General features: G+C 38.3%; 1 protein-coding gene across 2 annotated transcripts; it reads left to right on the forward strand.

Moving 5' to 3' along the window:
• Positions 1–2,105: 2,105 nt before the first annotated feature.
• On the forward strand, positions 2,106–16,078 carry LOC133655593 (major facilitator superfamily domain-containing protein 1-like). 2 transcript variants are annotated; one of them, XM_062055888.1, is made up of 13 exons: positions 2,106–2,257; positions 2,574–2,674; positions 5,248–5,357; positions 5,442–5,497; positions 9,281–9,424; positions 9,495–9,653; positions 9,732–9,847; positions 11,811–11,911; positions 11,998–12,109; positions 12,182–12,319; positions 14,311–14,450; positions 14,522–14,633; positions 14,696–16,077. In XM_062055888.1, exons 1-13 carry the CDS (start codon positions 2,245–2,247, stop codon positions 14,822–14,824), a joined length of 1,431 nt encoding a protein of 476 aa, XP_061911872.1. In that variant the 5' UTR covers positions 2,106–2,244; the 3' UTR covers positions 14,825–16,077. The 2 variants fall into 2 exon arrangements, with proteins under 2 accessions (XP_061911872.1, XP_061911873.1); XM_062055889.1 differs by lacking the exons at positions 2,106–2,257; positions 5,442–5,497 and having other exon boundaries at positions 14,696–16,078.
• Positions 16,079–16,158: the final 80 nt, after the last annotated feature.

Here is a 16,158-nt window from a genome sequence, read left to right on the forward strand (position 1 = left end):
ACACTAGGTGTGGCGAAATTATTCTCTGCATTTGACCCATCACCCTTGATCACCCCCTGGGAGGTGAGGGGAGCAGTGAGCAGCAGCAGTGGCCGCGCCCAGGAATCATTTTTGGTGATTTAATCCCCAATTCCAACCCTTGATGCTGAGTGCCAAGCAGGGAGGTAATGGGTCCCATTTTTTTATAGTCGTTGGTATGACTCAGCCGGGGTTTGAACTCACAACCTATACCGATCTCAGGGCGGACACTCTAACCCAGGGGTGTCCAAACTTTTTCCACTGAGGGCCGCACACGGAAAAATGTAAGCATGCGGGGGCCATTTTGATATTTTTCATTTTCAAACCTTAACAAAATATATGGATTTTTTTTTTAACCGTTAGGGCTCCCGGGGACCATGTTATGTTATGTTATGTTATTTTCATTTATTATGCGCCCCCCAACCAACTGTTACATCAGCCCGGGGCGCAGCCCGACTGGAGAAACAAAAAAACAGAAACAGAGACTGAGACACACAAAGGAATCTAAACTAAACATTTAAGACTCACAATGAAAACATAGATTAAAAGTCATCTGCGGTAAAAAGGTGAGTTTTAAGCCGTGCTCTAAAAGAGTCCAGAGTGGTGGCGGACTTAATACTCAGGGGGAGCTTATTCCACAACCTAGGTGCCATCACTGAGAAAGCACGGTCTCCCCTTGTCACCAGGTTTGACCGTGGGACCTTCAGGGTCATCTGGTTGTCTGATCTAAGGCAACGACCCAGCCTGGAGCTGGGTCGTTGCCATAAAGGGTCTCAGTCATTAAAATGTAAAAAATAAGTCAAATTATTATCATTTTTTATTTAACGCTTACAGTAAATCTCTATATCAACTTCAGGTTGATATAAAGTAAAAAAAAAAGTTTTATGCCTTTTCTGTCAAAGACAACTTTGTTTTTTATAGTAAAACTGAAATATGCAGTATTCAGTAATTAGAGCCCTAAATGATCAATAATGCAGGACACCATTGATTTTAATTCTTTAATATTTTTTAGTGTAATCACAGTGAAATGTTAAATAAAATCCTACTAAATATATTATGGATCCAAAAGGTCCCCCACTCAAAGTGATACATTTTTATTAGGTTTGTTTTACTTTTAACACTTAAATTATTAAATTACGAGATCAACTTCAGATATATCTGTCGATTTTACGTTTGAACTATTATTTAGTTTGTATTATGCTCTTTTGTCAAATAAAACGTTGTTTTTTCATGGCAACCACACAATTTATGCAATATTTTTTCCACATAAAACATTTTAAAGTGACATTTTTTAAGTAGTAATTCATTGTAACAGAGATTTGTTTTCTTTTTTTTTTGAGCAATGGCAAAAAATAAATAAAGACAAAAGAAAAAAAAAACAGCCTGCATGGCAGCTTTGTGTCAACATTGCAACTTTTTTTCGTTAGATTTCACATCATTCCACTTTTTTAAAATGTTTTTTTTAATTTTTGCAATACTATCAATTTTACTATTTTTGCAGAATGTGTGGGGGGCCGATAAACAATTAGCTGCGGGCCGCACTTTGGACACCTCTGCTCTAACCACTAGGTCAATGAGTAGGTTAAGCAGTTTGATTGGCAGGAAGTCCCAAGTTAAAAAAATAAAAATAAAAACTTTTTTTTATTAACTACCTTATATCTATCTTTTAACTATCTTTTTTTACTACCTCGGGTTGAAAAATGTTCCCAATATTAATGTTGTCTATTTTTTTGTTGTTGTGAGTAGTTTGCGGACCCCTGGCTGTAATAAACCATGAAAACATGTTTTTCCCTATTTTCATGCTGTTTTTTTTTTTTTTTTACAGACGATTTGCGCCTGTGTATTGAACATATTACCAAAGCAACTAAAAAATACCCTATTTACACTATAAAAAAAGTTATTAGATGCTCATTAAACTATTTTACCACGGATAACACTTAGTCTGATACACATCGACAGAAAGCAAAACAGTACAACTAGAATTGTCAATAAAGTTTTATTATTGAAAAAGTTCACGTGAGCGCTGCCTGAGCTCAGTCCGCGCCTGCGCAGACTTGTACACGCACTGCTCCATTGTGACGCTGCATCCACATGCTTTGTAGATCTGTTTTTTTTAATCGGGCTGCTGACACGCAGTCATCACAATTGTATCCTGTTATGTCCACGAAAAACAACACACAATCATGTAAATGAACAGTTATTGTGTTTTAAGTATATCTTCCTAGCATGGCTTTGGACGGTAAGTATGACAACTTTTGTGTTTTTAATACTGAATTGTCGTGGACTCAACTGCCAGACATTACTGTTTCTTCTAGAAGTGGGTCAATCAATGACATGACATCATCACTCGTTTAGCATGTTTAGCTTGTTTAATGTCTGACTGGGTACATGCTAATGTTAATGCTTTTTGTCTGCAATTCTGTTGAACTTGAACTACACTGACAATGAAATGAAGTCCAGGCTGACTGTGCTGACAGGAGAAATGTTTTCCATGTAATCTTCATTTTACAGCAAATCACAGGTCACAATTGTGTCTTTTTTTTTTTTTTTTTTAGAACGCTATCGCTTTTTGGTGCTGTTTTTCAACTGCCTGCTGTCGTTTGGCTCCTACTTCTGCTTTGACATCCCCAGTGTTCTGCAGGATCAGTTTCAAGAGGTATGGGGATGTTTCCACTTTACCTTAAAGGGGAACTGCGTTTTTTGGGGGGGAATTTTGCCCATCATTCACAATCTTTAGGTAAGACAAGCACACAAATGTCTTTCTTTTTTAATGCATTATAAATCATAAATAATTGCTAGCAAGAGTCAGCTAACAATGGAGGTAATATGATTAGAGCTATTCCACCTGTGAAGCGCTCCAAAAACCTCCATCAATGGTTTATATACATGTAAGTACAGTAGGAAAGGGATTTATATGGCTGTCTTGAGTTTCCAATAATTTTTACAACTCTTATTTTTTTGTGATAGAGTGATTGGAGCACATACTTGTTGGTCACAAAAAACATTCATGAAGTTTGGTTATTTTATGAATTTATTATGGGTCTACTGAAAATGTGACCAAATCTGCTGGGTCAAAAGTATACATACAGCAATGTTAATATTTGGTTACATGTCCCTTGGCAAGTTTCACTGCAATAAGGCGCTTTTGGTAGCCATCCACAAGTTTCTGGGCAGCTTCTGGTTGAATTGCTGACCACTTCTCTTGGCAAAATTGGTGGAGTTCAGCTAAATTTGTTGGTTTTCTGATGTGGACTTGTTTCTTCAGCATTGTCCACATGTTTAAGTCAGGACTTTGGGAAGGCCATTCTAAAACCTTAATTATAGCCTGATTTAGCCATTCCTTTACCACTTTTGACGTGTGTTTGGAGTCATTGTCCTGTTGGAACACCCAACTGTGCCCAAGACCCAACCTTTGGGCTGATGATCTTAGGTTGTCTTGAAGAATTTGGAGGTAATCCTCCTTTTTCATTGTCCCATTTACTCTCTGTAAAGCACCAGTTCCATTGGGAGCAAAACAGGCCCAGAGCATAATACTACCACCACCATGCTCTGTACCGAGGATGTCGTTGTGGCTTGTACAGCCCTTTGAGACACTTGTGATTTAGGGCTATATAAATACACATTGATTGATTGATTGATTGATTGATGGTAGGAATGGTTTTCCTGGGATTAAAGGCCTTACCTTTTCTCCTCCAAACATATTGCTAGGTATTGTGGCCAAACAGCTCAATTTTTGTTTCATCTGACATCACATGGACAAACATAAGACCTTCTGGAGGAAAGTTCTATGGTCAGATGAAACAAAAATTGAGCTGATAGGGCAGAAGCGCACACCATGTATCACAGACCAAACAGGATCCTCAGTGGTTGGCGGGGGGATAGACCAGGGCACACTGAGCACAAAAAAGGTCCAACAAAAGATATCCTCTTTAACTCAGGGAGGCTACGAAAGAATACAAGGAGGTTAGGGATATCAGATCAGGTCAAATGAGACCAAAATTGAGCTGTTTGGCCACAATACCCAGCAATATGTTTGAAGGAGAAAAGGTGAGGCCTTTAATCCCAGGAACACCAATTCCTACCGTCAAGCATGGTGGTGGTAGTATTATGCTCTGGGTCTGTTTCGCTGCCAATGGAACTGGTGCTTTACGGAGAGTAAATGGGACAATATGTTATATGACAAAAAACTTCTGGAAGTCTGCAATTTTTACGTCTTGAGAACATTAGTGCAGCCTCCCTCCCATGCACCTTCAGCGGTAGGTTAAAGGAAGAGAAAAAAAAAGTGGTGTCAAAGATGCACTGCACAACTGCTTCTAAAATGCCCATAAAAAGTGGTAGATGTCCCTCCCCTGCTTGTTTGAAAACACAGCAAAATGATAACATGAATGTGCAGGAAATGATCAAGTGTCTCGGTGGTGATGTCTCGTATAGTACACGAAAAATCTTTATTTAAATAAGGCGGTCTGCGCCACTTTTCAATTACATACGCAGTCTTAGTAGATCACACGCAACAAGCAACATAGTACTCACTATTTTATTGACTGCACACTCTGTTTAGCTCAAGGTATTTAGATCGTAGTAAATCGGGCCCTTACTGTACAATGTCTGCTCTTACTGGGATGCCGACTGATGGTATGTTTATTACTTCCTGTTTAGTTGAAACATTGAGGATAATCCTCACACAGGTTTAAAGAAAAGTGCCACAATCGAGCGCCTCTTTGTGTCTTTCTCGTCGGGTATAAGTTGAATGTCAAAGTGGACCAACGTCTTGGGTTGTGGCAACAACATTCTACTATGTAAGTGAGAGGCATGATTTATAATCTAGAATTAACTTTCACCAACTCAGAGGCGATGCAGCAGCAGCAGCTCAGTATCTCAATACTGTAGCTGCGTGAGCTAGTTACCTCTCTGTGATCACAGCGCTGCTAAAAATAGTTCAATAACAATAATGCTAATATTTGGTTAGTGTTCAGGTCATGACATGTAAATGGAGTATTGTTGGCAGTTTGGATGTATTTTTGGAGGGCTTTATGGGTGAAATAGACTACTCCCATTAGCTGCATTCTGAGCCACCTTTTACTTGCCGTATTTTACGAATTACAATGCATAAAAAAAAAGAAAAACGTGCTCTTTTGTTTTACATAGGGATTGTGGAAAAAAAAAGTGCAGTTCCCCTTTAACAATTTAATCACGCGATAATAACCTTTATCGTTGTCCTCATTCTCTCAGAACCTGACATGTCCCAATGTGACAGTGATCAATGGGACGGTGGACTGTGTGGTGGGCTTGGGGATGACCCCTCAGCAGTACAATCTTCTCTATGCTATCTGTGCATGGACGTAAGTGCACGCAGACATTGACATGCCTTGAACGCAATGCTGTGTGTGAACCGTAAACTTGGCTTTATTACTTTTCATCATCAGGAATGCAGTAGTGGTGATCCTAGCTGGATTCCTTATTGACAAATTGGGAAACCGCTGTAAGATGCCTTCACATTATTTTACAAATTGTCACTTAATTTCTAAAAAAAACCTAATTGAGTACAGGGATATATTACGCAATGTTTCATCTTTTTGTTCTATAAGCAAAGGTGGGTAGTGTAGTCAAAAAATACACTCAAGTAAGAGTACTGAGTAGAGTAGGTAAGGTTGTATTTTTGCCTTCACTCCTGTGAGAATCCTGCGTGTGACTGAAGCATTAAGGAGTGGGATTATCCAGGGCTAGATGCAGTGTGCTGTAACAACCACCAGGTAGCATCTGTGAGCGGATGATACTTTATCATCTCTTTCTCTTTCGGACTTTATCAGGTCAGTAGTGCGTTCTTCAAGCATTCCTCGCTCACTCAACTTTTGATTTATTCAGTAGCTGTTTTTTAATGGTATTTGCACTGCAACCATAGTTGGTGTGTGAGAGAGAGGGTGCCCGTTCGGTTCGCTGTGCATAGAGCTTCGCTAACCGCAGGGTGCGGACGTTTTGTGTGAAGAAGCGCATGTCAAATGCAAATATTCAATGACAAGGCCATTCTTATGACAATTAAGCCCCAAAATATTCCTAGACACATCATGCTCTGTCACTTAGAATATTAAGATAAATTTATCTTACAGTAGCCCTCGTGGCCCGCGTGACTAGGACATGCGCTTCAAGGCAGAAGGTCATGAGTTAAAATCCATGTCCGAGTTTAAGTAAAGTACCCAAACTTATGTTTTGATGATGTTGAAATTGTTTAATACGCCTAACTTAAGCATAGTAATTAAAACAGTGGATTGTTCATTGTGTTGCTCAAAGTAATATTATTTATATGGTGCTGGGAAAACCCATGATTTTAGCCTTTCAAAGCTCCTCTTGGAACACCATTTTTTTTTACCTCTGTATTTGTCAAATCCTGGTCATGGCCGTCGTTCTGGGGGGAGGTCGATCAGTCATTCCAGCAACCTTTGTAAAAACTCTGAGGGTTACAGTGCATCCGGATAGTATTCACAGCGCTTCACTTTTTCCACATTTTGTTATGTTACAGCCTTATTCCAAAATGGAATACATTCATTTTTGTTCTCAAAATTCTACAGAAAATACCTCATAATGACAGTGTAAAACATTTTGCAAATGTATTAAAACTAAGAAACTAAACAAATATCACATGTATATACTGTAAGTGTTTACAGCCTTTGCTCAATACTTTGTTGATGCACCTTTGGCAGCAATTACAGCCCCAAGTCTTTTTGAATACGATGCCACAAGCTTGGCACAACTATCTTTGCCCAGTTTCGCAGAAATTCTCTTTGCAGCACCTCTCAAGCTCCTTCAGGTTGGATGGGAAGTTTTGGTTTTCATCCAGGAAGTCTTTGTACATTGCTGCATTCATCTTAGTCTCGTCAAGGAGGTGACCAAGAACCCGATAGTCACTGTATTAGAACTTCAACATTCCTCTGTGGAGAGAGGAGAACCTTCCAGAAGGACAACCATCTCTGCAGCAATCCACCAATCAGGCCCGTATGGTATAGTGGCCAGACAGAAGCCATTCCACCAAATAAGTTTGCCAAAATGCACCTGAAAGACTCTCAGACCATGAGAAACTAAATTCTCTGGTATGATGAGACAAATATTGAACTCTTTGGCGTGAATGTCAGGCGTCATCTTTGGAGGAAACCAGGCACCGCTCATCACCAGGCCAGCACCATCCCTACAGTGAAGCATGGTGGTGGCCGCATCATGCTGTGGGGATGTTTTTCAGCGGCAGGAACTGGGAGACCAGTCAGGATAGAGCAGCGGCCCGGGGGCCATTTGCGGCCCGCAGCTAATTGTTTACCGGCCCGCCACACATTCTGGAAATAATATTGTAAAAATAAAAAAGAACATTAAAAAAAGTGGAATGAGGTGAAATCTAACGAGAAAAAGCTGCCATGCAGGCTGGTTTTTTTTCTTTTGTCTTTCTTCATTTTTCTTTTTTTGCCATTGCTCAAAAAAAAAAAATAACGACAAAAAATCCATGTTATAATGAATTATTTTCAGGGCTCCAATTACTTCAAATATTTCACTTTAAAATGTTTTATGTGGTAAGTATTGCAAATATTGTGTAGTAGCCATATAAAAACATCAAAGTTTTCTTTGACAAAAGCGCATAAAACAAACAAAATAATAGTTCCAGCATAAAATCGACAGATATATCTGAAGTTGATCTCGTAACTTAAGTGTTGAAAGTAAAAGAAAAACCTAATAAAAATGTATCACTTTATGAGTGGGGCACCTTTTGGATCCCAAATATATTTAGGGATTTTTTTATTTATCTTTTCACTGTGATTACTCAAAAATATGAAATAATTCAAATCAATGGTGTCCTGCATTATTGATCTTAGGGCTCTAATTACTAAATACTGCATATTTCAGTTTTATAAAAAAACTGAGTTGTTTTTGACAGAAAAGCCATAAAACATTTTTTTTTAATTTGTATTACTTTATATCAACTTGAAGTTGATATAGAGATTTACTGTAAGCATTAAATAATTAAAAAAAAATAATAATCTGACTTATTTTTAACATTTTAATGACTGAGACCCTTTATGGTCCCCGTGATCCCTAAAGGTAAAATAAATAAAAAATGCATATATTTTGTTATGGTTTGAAAATGAAAAATAATCAAAATGGCCCCCACATGCTTTAATTTTTCCGTGTGCGGCCCTCAGTGGAAAAAGTTTGGACACCCCTAGGATAGAGGGATCGATAAATGCAGCAATGTACAGAGACATCCTGGATAAAAAACAATGCTTCCCATCCAACCTGATGGAGCTTGAGAGGTGCTGAACAAAGGAATGGGCAAAGAGGAATGGGTAAATCTGTGCAAAGATAGGTGTGCCAAGCTTGTGACATCGTATTCAAAAAGACTTGAAGCTGCAATTGCTGCCAAAGGCCCCCCCATGACCCGAGAGGGACAAGCGGTAGGAAATGGATGGATGGATGGGTGCATCAACAAAGTATTGAGCAAAGGCTGTGAATACTTATGTACATGTGATTTTTTTTTTTACTTAAAAAAAAAATAAAAAAATTGCAAATAAAAATTCCACGTTGTCATTATGAAGTATTGTCTGTAGAATTTTGAGGACAAAAATGAATTCAAATGGGGGCGGTATAGCTCGGTTGGTAGAGTGGCCGTGCCAGCAACTCGAGGGTTCCGGGTTCGGTCCCCGCTTCTGCCAACCTAGTCACTGCCGTTGTGTCCTTGGGCACGACACTTTACCCACCTGCTCCCAGTGCCACCCACATTGGTTTAAAAATGTAACTTAGATATTGGGTTTCACAATGTAAAGCGCTTTGAGTCACTAGAGAAAAGTGCTATATAAATATAATTCACTTCACTTCACACCCTTTTGGAATAAGGCTGTATCATAACAAGATGTGGAAAAATGTAAGCGCTGTGAATACTTTCCGGATGCACTATATGTAAAAGCGCCTTACTACCCACCTCTTACTATAAGGTTCAAGATGAGATCTGTGAGAAAAAACAATGATGCAAAGCTCTATACTGGTCACAGCTACTAGAAGGCATACTAATTCTAGGGCAGGAGTGTCTAAAGTGCAGGGGAATCCAAAATCAGTTTTTTTGTTGTCCTGCGCCACATTTTAGAAATACAATTAGAAAACAAAACTGGCCCTCCAAATTCTTTGATATTTCAGGATGCGTCCCTCAGTGGACAAGGTTGGACACTTTTGATTTGGCGCGGGTTGTGCTCGTAGACAACTTGGTTAGATTTTTATTTCTCTCTTTCCACAGTCGGGGTATTCCTCTTCTCTTTCTTGTGCGTTTCGGGTTCCTCTTTGTTCGCCCTGGGTTCCCACTTCAGAGGAACTCCATACCTGCTGCCACTCATGCTCACAGGACGATTTCTGTTCGGATCAGGCAACGGATCTCTGAGCAGTAAGTGTGTAATGTTAAAACCACACTTGCTGAAAGCTATATGTAATATGTTTATTTGGATCCTCTTTAGTTGTTCAGAATTGCATCACTGCCTTCTGGTTCAAGGGGAAAGAACTGGCCTTCGCTTTTGGGCTGACATTAGCGTTCTCTCGCTTGGGATCTGTGCTCAACTTCTTCTTTACGCAAAGGTTTGAAGAAAGTTTTGGCTTGCAGTGGACCCTGTGGGGAGGTAAGTAGTGGAGGAATCTGTGTCATAAAACAGTACCATGATTAGGTGCTTATGTCACATGACTTTTGGTTTTCATAGGGGCCTTCTTGTGTGTGTTGGGCTTTACGTCTGCCATCATAGTCAGCACTCTGGACAAGGTGGGAACGAGGCAGCTGGGTCTTGATGGTGCCATCCAGGAGGAGTCTCGCAAAGTGGTACAACACTCTTATGAAAAACGTATAAAAGTAATTCTACTTCCATTTAAGATGTGAAAACAAGCTAAAGTACACAACAAAAGATACTGACTTATAACCTACTCAGTGGCCTTGTGGTTAGAGTGTCCGCCCTGAGATCGGTAGGTTGTGAGTTCAAACCCCGGCCGAGTCATACCAAAGACTATAAAAATGGGACCCATTACATCCCTGCTTGGCACTCAGCATCAAGGGTTGGAATTGGGGGTTAAATCACCAAAAATGATTCCCTGGCGCGGCCACCGCTGCTGCTCACTGCTCCCCTCACCTCCCAGGGGGTGATCAAGGGGATGGGTCAAATGCAGAGGACAAATTTCACCACACCTAATGTGTGTGTGACAATCATTGGTACTTTAACTTTAACTTAACTTAACAATGCGAGCCTTAAGCTGGTACACGAGAGAAGAGCATAGCGTGAATCCTTGTGTGTGCACAACGGGCGAATGATAATTGACTGTTATGTATTCATCAAAAACAATTGTTAGTTTCGCCAATAATCCTTTAAAAATAATTAATTTCTGTAATTGTTTTAAAATTTGTACCAGCAACATGAGGGTTCCTGGTTCAATCCCTGACTTCCGCCATCCTAATCACGTCCGTTGTGTCCTTGAGCAAGACACTTCACCCTTGCTCCTGATGGGTCGTGGTTAGCGCCTTGCATGGCAACTCCCGTCATCAGTGTGTGAATGAGTGAATGTAGAATTAGTGTCAAAGTGCTTTGAGTACCTTGAAGGTAGAAAATCGCTATACAAGTATAACCCATTTACCATATGCCATCCATCCATTTTCTTGTCCCTCTCGGACTTCCCGCATTAAACAAACATATTTTTTCCTTTTTACCTAGTGACATGGCTATCTGATCCATTTAATTGTATAAAATTTTTTTTTTTTTTTTATAAACAAACACTTTGCAAACAGTTTCGTTTTATTGTGATAGTTATTTGCAAAAAAATATAATTTAAATATAAAATATTCGACCCCTTTTTCTGAAGGAGTTTTACTGCCCAGTTCTGTACCTCTTGTGTCCTGGGACTGATCCAACCTTTTTCCAACATCAATCCATTTTGAACTACAATCGTCCCTCGTTTATCGCTGTAATTAGTTCCGGAAAAGACCGCGATAAACACATTTCTGCAAAGTAGTAATCCATCCATCCATCCATTTTCTACCGCTTATTCCCTTTGGGGTCGCGGGGGGCGCTGGAGCCTATCTCAGCTACAATCGGGCGGAAGGCGTAATCATTCATTATAAATCTAATATTTTCATAGTTAGAGCATAAACAAATATTTATGAGCTTCTAAAAAGAACAAACATGAGAGCAATCTCGACATGAAATACCACCATTTACTTACTTTTTTAATCCAGTACAGGAATGCTGCCTGAGGCTGAGCCAATCAGTGGCCACAATACTAAACAGTATGCTCTGATTAGTTAGGTCTCCTACAGTCGAAAAATGCTACTGTTGAACTGATCATTTTAATATATTTTGCCATTTTATCCTTGAAAATGCTTCTTTAGGTCCCCCAAAATTGTAGACTATGCTTTCCAAAAAAAAAAAAAAAACCTCAATACAATTTTGCCATGTGGTGAAGCCGCAAGTTTTGAAGCACGATGTGGCAAAGAACAACTGTACTATATTTAGAGTATTTCGTGTTAACCATGATTATTTCGACCATTAAATGGCCTTTTTGACATGTTTATAATACTGAAAAACCTCATCAAATTTTGCATGTGCAAAGCCTTCTCAGTCGCACCCATGAAATGTTATAATATTGTATACAGCGCCACCAGTGCGTCCAATTGACATTAAATCTGGTGTGTACATTCATCAAATCAATGCTGCAAGATAGTCGTGACTTTCAGGTGCCTTTCTAGGGCTCCTTCCGGAACAACGTCTCCTACTTTTACTTTTACTTCTCTTCTACAGAGAATTCAGGACGTAAAACTGCTGTCGCTAAGATACTGGCTGCTGGTTCTCACCATCATGTTCTTTTACAATGGAATCTTCCCCTTTGTTGCTGATGCCAGGTAGGCAGCAACAAGAATGAAAGCAAACAACAAATTGATGTTGGAAGAGTAAAACATTCTACCTTAAACTGTTGTTTCCTGTCCAGTAAGTTCATTCAAGATAAATACAATGGTTACACTCACGAGGAGGCTGCTTACATCGCAGGGGCCGTTTACGACAGTTCACTCATCCTCTCTGCTGGCATCGGCTTTCTTATAGTAAGTTGGGACTCTTGGCGCCAATCTAAATGTATAAACAATACATTTAATATGGTTCCTGGTGTGTTTCAGGATTGCGTGGGTCTGCGTGGGATTTTTGCCATGTCCTGTGCCATCCTCGCTCTGCCCGTGTTTGGACTTCTAGCCTTCACATTTGTCCCTCCTCTTGTCTGCACTATTTGGCTTGGAGTCATTTATCCTTGTGCTTCTGTGAGTTCTGTTTTGTACACACTGAAATGAAAATACAGTATTTTGCTCTGCTACTACAACTACTTTTGCTACCACTTTAAATATGTTGCAAATGATGTAAGTTAAACATAAATATTTCAGTAAAGGATGCTTATCATTGGTGCATACAATTATTTATTTGTACAACAATTTTATATTTCTGTACAGATCTGGAGGCCGCGCACTACTGTACCTTTGGTACTAGTACCACAGCTGGAAAACTAAAATATTGTAATGAGATTGAGTTGTTTACACTAATATGATGTCAACCATATTAGCAAAATATACAAATATATACAAATCCAGTCCCTCTAGGCTTTCACGTATATATATATATATATATGTCTATATATATATATATATATATATATATATATATATATATATATATATATATATATATATATATATATATATATATATAGACATATATATATATATATATATATATATATATAGACATATATATATATATATAGACATATATATATATATATATATATATGTCTATATATGTCTATATGTCTGTGTATATATACATACAAACGTATATATGTGTGTGTATATATATATATATATATATATATATACATATGTGTGTGTGTATATGTGTGTGTGTATGTACATACGTTTGTGTATGTATGTATGTATGTGTGTGTATATACATGTATGCATATGTGTGTGTGTATATGTAATATATATACTGTATGTGTATATGTACACTACCGTTCAAAAGTTTGGGGTCACCCAAACAATTTTGTGGAATAGCCTTCATTTCTAAGAACAAGAATAGACTGTCGAGTTTCAGATGAAAGTTCTCTTTTTCTGGCCATTTTGAGCGTTTAATTGACCCCACAAATGTGATGCTCCAGAAACTCAATCTGCTCAAAGGAAGGTCAGTTTTGTAGCTTCTATAACGAGCTAAACTGTTTTCAGATGTGTGAACATGATTGCACAAGGGTTTTCTAATCATCAATTAGCCGTCTGAGCCAATGAGCAAACACATTGTACCATTAGAACACTGGAGTGATAGTTTCTGGAAATGGGCCTCTGTACACCTATGTAGATATTGCACCAAAAACCAGACATTTGCAGCTAGAATAGTCATTTACCACATTTGCAATGGATAGAGTGTATTTCTTTAAAGTTAAGACTAGTTTAAAGTTATCTTCATTGAAAAGTACAGTGCTTTTCCTTCAAAAATAAGGACATTTCAATGTGACCCCAAACTTTTGAACGGTAGTGTATGTGTATATATGTATTATATAGATGTATATACAGTATATACCTATGTGTATAATAATGTATTTGTGTAAATATGTGACCCCGAATGGGACAAGTGGTAGAAAATGGATGGATGGAAGATGTATATATTGTGTGCACCTATTTTGCACATTTTTGTGTGCCATGTTGGTACATGTTGCTTTTCTCAGACATTACGTTTAAATGTGTTGGTTAATTAGTTTTTCTTCAGCAAATCATGTTTTATTTACAGAGGGAAAATCACAACAATTTATGACAAGGTTCACTATTTCATGCAATTTTATTGCAACAAACACCATAAAAAACACCTGCACTTTCCATGGCTATTTTTTGGAAGAACTTATGCGAATTCGGCATATCAAAAACAGCCCGCAAGATCCTGGAGGGACTGATACATTTCTGTTAGTGTTCAAAAAGGTTTATTTTAAGGTGGAAAAAAAATAAATTGTTAGATGTTTTGAAATTCTGTGTTGTTAGGGGTTACAAAAAATACATAAAACACAAATTACAAATTCATAAAATTACAAGCAGATGTAATGTTATTGAAAAGTATAAGCCTTAAAACATGGCAACTTTTGGGACAACTTTTAGAAAATGCTTCCACAAAATCAGGCATTTTAGACAGCAACAATCACAAACAAGCTCACCAAATACTTGGAAGGACTATAAATTGAATTGGAAATCAGGTTATAATTGACATTATTTTGCAGGTGAGCATGTGGTCGTCTCTCCCTCTCGTCGTGCCACAAGCCACCATCGGCACAGCTTGGGGCCTCGCTAGTTCAGTTCACATGTTTGGGGTTGGCGTCTCCAACCTTGTCGTGGGGCAGATTTTAGGCACCAAGCCCAGGTAGGAAAACATTCGGGCTGCGCCGTGTGGATGCTTGGCAATGTTACAAAATCTCTGCTGTTATACTTTAGTGACGCTAAGATTCCACTGTGGCGCTGGCAGAGGATGATGATCTTCATGTTGGCCAATACCGTCGGCTGCATCGTCACCTCAGCGCTGCTCAACATCATCGATCACAGACAGGTCACACATCCCTCACCTCCATTTGTCTGTTTTAAATGTTAAATAATGTGTGTTTTGTTTAGGGTGGGACACTGAACAAGAGGACAACAAGAGCAGGACAGTATGAGAGAGAGTCTGACAGAGAGACACTCAAAGAGGAAAGTGAGGATGAGGGAGATGAAGCACTCCCATCCCACTCCATGAACTCATGACTTCTCAAGTTTGAACTTTTCTCTTCACCTCCTTTTTGATAACAATATTTTATATCAAAACCAGAATAATGTGGTTGCTTCTGAGTATTTTTAGATTTTTTTGTTGCTATTTATACTAAAATATATTTTTACTTGTTTACTTAGAAAATGTAATCCTATTGTAACAATTTGCCTATATTACTGAAAATATTCATGAGAAAAGCAACTTTTGAAATGACTGACTAACTGAAAGTCTCTTACTGAACTATTTTATTGTTTATTGGCATTGTCAAGGATTTTATTGTTTAAAAAACAGCTACATTTGCATCACTGTAACTCTTACTGTATATAAATGTTTCTCAAACTTTTTTTTACAGTACCTTACCACTTCATAAATATTTTGCTTTGCAAGTGCAATGTTGTTATCTTATCTAAGTATGATTTGGTTCAAATATGAAATGGAACCTTTGTGCCACCAGTGCTACTTGTACTTCAGTTTAAGAATGAATGCACATATGCAAGATATACAATAGATACAGTATCTTGCAAATTCAAATAACGACTATATACATTAAGGGGAAAAACAGTAGTGTATGTAGTAATATACTTTTATCATGTGTGCACATAATTATTATTTATTATTATTGTCATTATTATTATTATTCCAGCGTGTATGTGCCTAAATGTTGTAATTATACAGTATTTTCACCATTATTTTTATACATAGCAACCACTAGGCGGAGCCATGACGTTTGTTTAAACCAGGGCTATTCAAAGTATGGCATAGTGAGCCTCCCCTGAAAGAACATAATTCATTTGGGGCCTCCCCCGGAGGAGTTTTCCGCTCATCTCTTCTAATGTTACCCTCTCATTATAGGGACTAAAAATCAATTGCTTTTGCCTTTAAACATAACTGACAATAGCTTAGGAGGTTTGACAGCAATATTTTCTTAATTTTTCTAAAGCTGCCAAAATCTTAGCATGGCCCTGAGGGGAGCAGTGCCTCACAATTTGAAAGCCCCTGGATTAAAATGTATAAGACTGCAAAAAATGCAGAGGTTACATCTCCGTGTTTTTTGATGGCTGCTCTTCAGGCTGTTTACACGACATTGTTTTTTGCTGGCTGCTCATCATGCTGTATCACTTCGAGTGAATAATTAAAAGTTTATGTTTAATGTATTATTTGTGTTACTACTCTCCAGGGCCCAGGTTGTTGACTTTTTTGAGCTAGGCATTTGCCAAAAAAGAACAAAACAATCATAGTTAATGTTTTTCAGTTGATCGTTCAAAGCTTCTTTGAGATGCATTATGTAGTTGGTCCATGTTCTGTGGTAATCATGCAGAAAAAAGCTCCA

The sequence above is a fragment of the Entelurus aequoreus genome, linkage group LG08 (genome assembly GCF_033978785.1).
Source record: "Entelurus aequoreus isolate RoL-2023_Sb linkage group LG08, RoL_Eaeq_v1.1, whole genome shotgun sequence".
In the NCBI taxonomy this organism is placed as follows: domain Eukaryota; kingdom Metazoa; phylum Chordata; class Actinopteri; order Syngnathiformes; family Syngnathidae; genus Entelurus; species Entelurus aequoreus.

Excerpts from the sequence above, each read along its gene's own strand:
- LOC133655593 (XM_062055888.1), top strand. Across the intron at positions 5,358-5,441 it reads TATGCTATCTGTGCATGGAC|GAATGCAGTAGTGGTGATCC; the intron begins GTAAGTGCACGC and ends TTTCATCATCAG. Across the intron at positions 9,425-9,494 it reads AGGCAACGGATCTCTGAGCA|TTGTTCAGAATTGCATCACT; the intron begins GTAAGTGTGTAA and ends GATCCTCTTTAG.